Genomic DNA, 8,272 nt, shown 5'->3' on the forward strand with positions numbered 1-8,272 from the left:
CTCTCTTCTATCCTCCTCTCCCTTTCCCTCCTCCTCCCTCTCTCTCTACCCTCACTTCATCTCTCCCCTCCTCCTTCCTCTCCTCTCCCCTCCTCCCTCTCTCTCTACGCTCACTTTATCTCTCACCTCCTCCTCCCTCTACTCTCCCCTCCCTCAAGATTAGTCTTAATATTATTTTCAAAGTATGTCTCTCTCTCTCTCTCTCTCTCTCTCTCTCTCTCTCTCTCTCTCTCTCTCTCTCTCTCTCTCTCTCTCTCTCTCTCTCTCTCTCTCTCTCTCTCTCTCTATATATTAATATAAATAAAATAAATAGATCATCAGTTGGTTACAGAAGAGGATCAGGGCCACATGGGATTCTTTTTTTGAGTTCTGAGATTAGAGTGAGAATCATGTGTAGGCTACCTGTGAGGGCCTACATAGGATTCAAGCCACACGTTGACCTACAGAGGAGGATTAGAGCCACACGCTGACCTACAGAGGAGGATTAGAGCCACACACTGACCTACAGAGGATTAGAGCCATACACTGACCTACAGAGGATTAGAGCCACACGCTGACCTACAGAGGATTAGATCCACACACTGACCTACAGAGGAGGATTAGAGCCACACGCTGACTGACAGGAATAGAGCCACACACTGACCTACAGAGTATTAGAGCAACACGCTGACCTACAGAGGATTAGAGCCACACACTGACCTACAGAGGATTAGAGCCACACACTGACCTAAAGAGGATTAGAGCCACATGCTGACCTACAGAGGATTAGAGCCACACGCTGACCTACAGAGGATTAGAGCCACACGCTGACCTACAGAGGAGGATTAGAGTCACACACTGACCTACAGAGGATTAGAGCCACACACTGACCTACAGAGGAGGATTACAGTGTTTTAGTAGTAACCCAGTCCTGTGTTAGGACTGTCATAGTACTACCTCAGTACTGTGTAGGACTATCTTAGTACTACCTCAGTACTGTGTTAGGACTGTCTTAGTACTACCTCAGTACTGTGTAGGACTGTCTTAGTACTACCTCAGTAATGTGTAGGACTGTCTTAGCACTACCTCAGTACTGGACTGTCATAGTACTACCTCAGTACTTGGTTAGGACTGTCTTAGTACTACCTCAGTACTGTGTAGGACTATCTTAGTGCTACCTTAGTACTGTGTTAGGACTGTCTTATGCCGCTTTTCCACTGCATGGTACCAGCTCGACACGACTCGACTCGACTCGACTCAGCTCGCCTTTTTTGCGTTTCCACCGCGATCTAGTACCTCAAGTGGCTGCTTTTTCTAGTACCGCCTCGCTCTAGGTTCCAAGCGGCTGAGCCGATGCTAAAAGGTGACGTCGGCAGACGGCCGGCCACTGATTGGCCAGAGAGTGTGACGAAGTCACGAGAGCGACATGGCAACCATGCTGGTAACGATAGAACAGCCATAGTAGCGCCGCAGCCAACATATTCCACTTCTTCAACATGCCAGCTAATAATACGAACACGAATACCATCGCATCGATGTTCTCCATTGTTGTTATGCGGGTTCTGTCCATGTGTGGGTTACGTAGGTGTTGTTTGCGTCGCGTACAAAAATACGTCACGGCCCTTTCGCGCAGACGACCCCGCCCACGTCCCGGAGGTACTATTTGCGGTGGAAAAGCACCCGCGCTGCTACCGTGTCGAGTCGTGTCGAGTCGTGTCGTGTCGAGTCGAGCTACATGTGCGGTGGAAAAGCGGCATTAGTACTACCTCAATACTGGACTGTCTTAGTACTACCTCAGTGCTGTGTTAGGACTGTCTTAGTACAATCTCTCAGTACTGAGTAATATTGTAACATAACATTACTTTCAAAAGGCATTTATAGGTTATATATTAAATGTTGAAAGTAACTTTCCCTACATTGTTAACTACCTGATGAAACACGCCAACTACACGTTACCTACCTGATGAAACACGTTAACTACACCTTAATTACCTGATGAAACACATAAACTACCTGATGAAACACGCTAACTACACGTTACCTACCTGATGAAACACGTTACCTACATGTTAACTACCGGATGATGACACATGTTAACTGCACGTTAACTACACATTAACTACCTGATGAAACACATTACCTACACGTTAACTACCTGATGAAATACGTTAACTACACGTTAACTCCCTGATGACACGCATTAACTACCTGATGACACACGTTTACTACATGTTAACTACAAGTTAACTGCCGGATGAAACACGTTAACTACACGTTACCTACCTGTCAGATGAAACACGTTACTTACATGTTAACTACCGAATGACACACATTGACTACAGGTTAAATACATGTTAATTACACGTTAACTACCTGACGACACACGTTAGCTACCTGATGAAACACGTTAGCTAACTACTTGATGACACACGTTAACTACAGGTTAAATACATGTTAACTACACGTTAACTACATGTTAACTACCTGAAGAAACATGTTAACTAAACGTTAACTACCTGATGAACATGTTAACTACACGTTAACTACCTGAAGAAACAGGTTAACTACAAGTTAACTACCTGATGAACATGTTAACTACATGTCAACCTCATGTTAACTCCCTTATGACACACGTCAACTACCTGATGAAACACGTTAACTATACGTTAATTACCTGATGACACACCATAACTACATGTTAACTACACGTTAACTACCTGATGACACATAACCTACATGTTAACTACCGGATGAAACATGTTAACTGCACGTTAACTACCTGATGACACACATTAAATACCTGATGAAACACGTTAGCTACACGTTAACCTCCTGAAGACACACGTTAACTACAGTGCCGTGTTCCAATATCCATACTATCCGTACTCACTAGCCTTAGTTTGAGTACGTAGGGCGTTCCGATTCAGATCGGGCGAAAATAAGTGTACTGAAAGGACCCGGATGGTGTACTCAAAACGGTCACATCGCGAAGTGTGTGGTGATGTACACTTTTCGTACTCAACAGCAGCCATCTTAGCTACGTAGCGGAAGAGGGCGGGCGGGCCTGGCTGAGCCAAAGTCGGCGCATTTTCCACATAGCCTGCATTAATAGTTAGTCGTTTTTATAGTTTTTATAGCTTTTTATAGCTGCTAGGCATAAAGAGTTCACCGTTCAAAGCAGTTTTTTGAGGAGCCGGGGGAGGAGCCGCGGCGGCAGTCCTGATCGTATTTTCCGGTTCGTTCACCACGGAGTATTCGATTTGGAACAACACTAACATCTGAAAATGAGCGCACTTAGTGAGTGCGGATAGTGTACTTTGTTTAAGTGTACTCATGGAAGTATGGATATCGGAACACGGCACTGGTTAAATACATGTTAACTACACGTTAACTACGCGTTAACTACCTGAAAAAACATGTTAACTATACGTTAACTACCTGATTGAACACCTTAACTACACGTCAACTACACATTAACTACCTGATGAAACACGTTACCTACACGTTAACTACCTGATGAAATACGTTAACTACACGTTAACTACCTGACATAGGTTAACTACACGATAACTACCTGATGAAATACGTCAACTACCTGATGAAACACGTTAACTACACGTTGACTACCTGAAGAAACACGTTACCTACACATTAACTACCTGATGAAATACGTTAACTACACTTTAACTACCTGATGACACACGTTAACGACACGTTAACTACCTGATGAAATACGTCAACTACCTGATGAAACACGTTAACTACACGTTCACTACCTGATGAAATATGTTAACTACACGTTAACTCCCTGATGAAACACGTTAACTACACGTTAACTACCTGATGAAACATGTTTACTACACCTGACCTACCTGATGACACACGTTAACTAAAGGTGACCTACCTGATGACACACAGACCTCTGCCCCTCTCACAAACCTGCAGGTGTATGACATTGGTGTCTCTGACCACAAGATAATTTCTATGGAGTTGCCATCCTCATCCAGCCTCTCCAAGCCTAAACGAAATATCAGCTTTAGAAACCTCAAAAACATTAACCAAGAACACCTGGCAGAAGACTTTCAGCATCTCTCCACACTCTTCTCATCAGCCGACGAAGCAGTGGACTACTACAACAGCCATCTGAGTAGCCTCCTGGATCACCATGCACCTGTTAAAACCAGAGCAGTCACCTTCACCCGCCCAGCTCACTGGTTTTCAAATGGGCTGCGGAAGATGAAGGCAGCATGACGAGTCCTTGAGCTGCGATACAAAACATCTGGCCTCACTGTTCACAATCAAACCTACCGTGAGCACCAACTACAATATTTAAAGTCCCTTAAAGGGGCAAGGTCACTTTTTTACTCTGACATCAGAAACAATCCAGGTAATTCCAAACAGCTCTTTTCTACTGTCAACCATCTTCTCAAACCACAATCCCCCCTACTTACGGGCACCACAGAAGAACAGTGCAATCACTTCACGGATTTCTCAAATCAAAGATTGCACATATTCGCTCTGCTCTTTCCGGTCCTCCCACCCAAACCGTTCCCCCATATACATATGCAATCTCACAACCCCTAAACTGCTTTCCTGTGGTTTCATCAGAAGAGGTTCAGAACATCATCAGGAAGATGAAACCCTCCACCTGTGCCCTGGACCCTCTCCCAATCTCCCTGGTAAAAACCCATATCACTGTCTTAAGTCCCCTGATCACCTCTGTTATAAATCACCCTCTCCAAACTAGTCACGTCCCCCCCGTCTTAAAGAAAGCCATAATCAGATCACTGCTCAAAAAACACACCCTTGACCCAGAAGTCCTATCAGACTATAGGCCCATCTCCAATCTCCCCTTCATATCCAAAGTACTTGAGAAAGCAGTTGCCACCCACCTTCAAAACCACCTCAAACTAAACAACCTCTACGAAAAATTCCAGTCCGGTTTCCGCTCCGCCCACAGCACAGAAACTGCACTCGTAAGAGTTACAAACGACCTCCTGAAGTCATCCGACGCTGGCTCCCCCTCCCTCCTCATCCTTCTGGATCTCTCTGCTGCATTTTACACAGTCGACCATGGCATTCTTCTAAACTGCCTCCACCTCACCACTGGACTCATGGCACTCCCCTCAGTTGGTTCCAGTCATACCTCACAAACCGAATAGAATGCATCTCGCTGGGTCCCTCCAAATCGAACCCACACACAGTCACTTGCGGTGTCCCCCAGGGGTCAGTCCTTGGCCCCATCCTCTTCATCTTCTACCTCATCCCCCTTGGTCAGGTCATCAGCCACCATGGTTTTTCATTCCACTGCTACGCCGACGACACACAGCTCTATGTCAATGCCACAGCTGCCACCCCACCTTCAACATCACCATCATCCCCATCAAAACTCACCACGTGTCTAGAGGAGAAAAGGTATGGATGGAGCACAATTTCCTCCAACTGAAGAGCTCCAAAACTGAAGCCATCCTGGTTGGCACTTCTCACCAGACCAAATCATCATCCATAACCAGCATCACCTTTTCTGGCTCCAATATCCCTCACTCATCAACAGTCACAAATCTTGTTGTAAAATCCCATATCCCCTCTGCAAAACCTCCTTCTATCGACCCCTGCAACATTTCCAAACTCCGCACCATTCTCTCCCTCTCAGACTCCGAAAAACTAGTTCAAAAGGTATTAAAACATTTATTTTTAAGAAAACCGTTGGCTCCCACTCTTAGATGTCTTTAAACCCCTTTTTATTTTTGTTTTTATATTAAAAATAAATAATTAACAACACTACTTTTAACCTGTAGCCCTTTGAGATCTTCGGATGAAAAGGCCCCTTAAAAAATTAAAGTGTATTATTATTATTATTATTACTTACCTGTCGTATGTCAGCTACCTCGCGAGACTGGTTCTCCTGCGTAATGACGTCAGACGTCATAACGGTTCTTCTTGTAATATCCTGCGTGTGATAAGAGAACACATAGATTTTATAAATGTCTTCTCTAAAATGTGTTTGAGCTAAGGAAATTTGTAAACATCGCAGTTACTATGGATATAATTATAGGCACATAAGAAATGCCAAGTTTAAATGGTATTTAACAACATTATTGTTTTATTATCACATGCATGATTATGAATTTCATGATAATATCAGGAGCTTAATATAAAATATAATTCAACGCATAAACCAGCACAATCACAAGATAAATAAAGAATACAATTATTTGTTAATCGAACTAATATTATGTATTTGATCGGGCAGCAGAGTGGCTACCTCTTCCGTGCGGAACGCTCAGAAAACCCCGTAGCTGCGGCAGGACCCCCTCTTCTACCGCGCCGCCATTAGGAGTCGACCTGCGGTAAGAGCTCTCCGTTGTGATCTGCGTTATTCACCCTAATACCTACTGATAATGACAAGGCTTTAAGCCCTTTCTCGAGTTTAACGTGTGTGTTAACCTTCCTTGCAGGTGGCCAAAACGCCAAGATGCAGATTTTCGTAAAAACCCTCACGGGGAAGACCATCACCCTCGAGGTGAGTCCAGTTAGCTCGCAGAACTAGCCGTTAGCTCAGACTGTTAGCGTAGTGTTGGTGTTCTGCAGTCCTGCTGATCGGGATGGTCGTACTACATATAATATTAAAATATATCCAGGTGCAGTATTACAGTGGGTCATGTTACACATGTAGCCTCGGGTCGGTGTCACATGGGTTGTCACTGCATTATTGAAGCTAGCTTAGCTATGCATTGAATCAAGCGGAGACTCTAGACCGGGTTAGAGCCACATGTCCCGGGTTAGAGCCACATGTCTCGGTTTAAAGATGTCATTAAGACGTTCGAACCCGGAGTGATTGTCATCATGTGGTTTCTTATGCGACACATGGCGAAACAAATTGTTATGCTGTTGCGTTTTATTTACCTTATCTCCTTGTGCAACTAAACACCTATACTGCACTCTGATGTACACGGCCCGGTTGTTTATCCTCTGCTCTCCTCACAGGTCGAACCCTCGGATACTATTGAGAATGTCAAGGCTAAGATCCAGGACAAAGAGGGTGAGTCCCTGAACCATTACCGACCCTTAACTTAGGATCTGAACCATAACTGACCCTTAACTTAGGAGCTGAACCGTGACTCAGACACTTACCTTGCAAGCTGAACCATGACTGACGCTTACCTTGCAAGCTGAACCATTACTGTCACTTAACTTGCAAGCTGAACCATTACTGAAACTTAACCTGCAAGCTGAACCATTACTGACCTGTTAACTAAGGAGCTGAATCCTTGCTCACCAGTTACCTAAAGAGTTAAAGTATTCTTGATGAGTTGGACTGCATATCATGCCCGTGAGATGGGGGTTGTAACGGCTGACTGGTAGAAGACGTGCGGGTTGTGCTGCTGTAGCTGAGCACCCTGTTTTTCTCCCTGCAGGGATCCCTCCTGACCAGCAGAGGCTGATCTTCGCCGGCAAGCAGCTGGAGGACGGACGCACACTGTCAGACTACAACATCCAGAAGGTAAGCGAGCAGACACTGGTCGTCTGCTAGGGCTGGTTCTAGGGGCTGTAGGGGCGATCGTTGTATAGTGTCCAGGATGGTTCTGGTGGGCCGGTGTAATGAAGAGTTGATGTCTCTCCAGGAATCAACGCTCCATCTGGTCTTGCGTCTGCGTGGAGGTGCTAAGAAGAGGAAGAAGAAGTCCTACACCACCCCCAAGAAGAACAAGCACAAGAGGAAGAAGGTCAAGCTCGCTGTGCTCAAGTACTACAAGGTAAGACTCCACTTCCCATCATGCACGGCGTCCTCGTGTGAAAGGCTGTAGGACTCGACTTCCCATCATGCACAGTGTCCTCGTGGCCCTGGCTGTAGTCCTCACTGTGTTCTCTGTTCAGGTGGACGAGAACGGGAAGATCCACCGTCTGCGCCGGGAGTGCCCAGCAGACGAGTGCGGCGCCGGTGTTTTTATGGCCAGCCACTTCGACAGACACTACTGTGGGAAGTGCTGCCTGACCTACTGCTTCAACAAGCCTGAGGACAAGTAGATGATCAATAAAGCCCTTTGACTCCACTCTGCCTCCGCCTGCTTTATTCAACAATACTTACAATCCACGCAATTAGGAAACCCATCCATAGTAAAACTGTATAAACACTTCAGAGGTACTGACGAGGTTAACTAGGCTGAGCTCATGCTGAACACTTGCCAGCAGTAGAGACGGGATCATTTTGCGGCATAAATGTGCAGTTTAGGGGAAGCACACAACTAGATTAGAAAAATAAAACCCAGAATGCATCCTGATGGTGACGTCA

At 45.3% G+C, this 8,272-nt stretch overlaps 1 protein-coding gene across 1 annotated transcript; it reads left to right on the plus strand.

Annotated features, from left to right (window-relative positions):
* The first annotated feature begins 5,981 nt into the window (after nucleotides 1-5,981).
* On the plus strand, nucleotides 5,982-8,033 carry rps27a (ribosomal protein S27a). The gene is made up of 7 exons (XM_056608838.1): nucleotides 5,982-6,061; nucleotides 6,233-6,329; nucleotides 6,438-6,502; nucleotides 6,967-7,021; nucleotides 7,398-7,483; nucleotides 7,605-7,736; nucleotides 7,858-8,033. The coding sequence occupies exons 3-7, from the start codon at nucleotides 6,455-6,457 to the stop codon at nucleotides 8,005-8,007; spliced, it is 471 nt and encodes a 156-aa protein (XP_056464813.1). The 5' UTR covers nucleotides 5,982-6,061; nucleotides 6,233-6,329; nucleotides 6,438-6,454; the 3' UTR covers nucleotides 8,008-8,033.
* Nucleotides 8,034-8,272: the final 239 nt, after the last annotated feature.

The sequence above is a fragment of the Gadus chalcogrammus genome, chromosome 15, assembly GCF_026213295.1.
Source record: "Gadus chalcogrammus isolate NIFS_2021 chromosome 15, NIFS_Gcha_1.0, whole genome shotgun sequence".
NCBI classification, from domain to species: Eukaryota; Metazoa; Chordata; class Actinopteri; order Gadiformes; family Gadidae; genus Gadus; species Gadus chalcogrammus.

What these genes read in the sequence shown, in the direction of transcription:
- rps27a (XM_056608838.1), top strand. Translation starts at nt 6,455, where the DNA reads ATGCAGATTTTCGTAAAAACCCTCACGGGGAAGACCATCACCCTCGAG. An exon ending in GGAAGACCATCACCCTCGAG is followed by an intron (nt 6,503 to 6,966) that starts GTGAGTCCAGTT and finishes CTCTCCTCACAG; the next exon opens with GTCGAACCCTCGGATACTAT. An exon ending in CAGACTACAACATCCAGAAG is followed by an intron (nt 7,484 to 7,604) that starts GTAAGCGAGCAG and finishes ATGTCTCTCCAG; the next exon opens with GAATCAACGCTCCATCTGGT.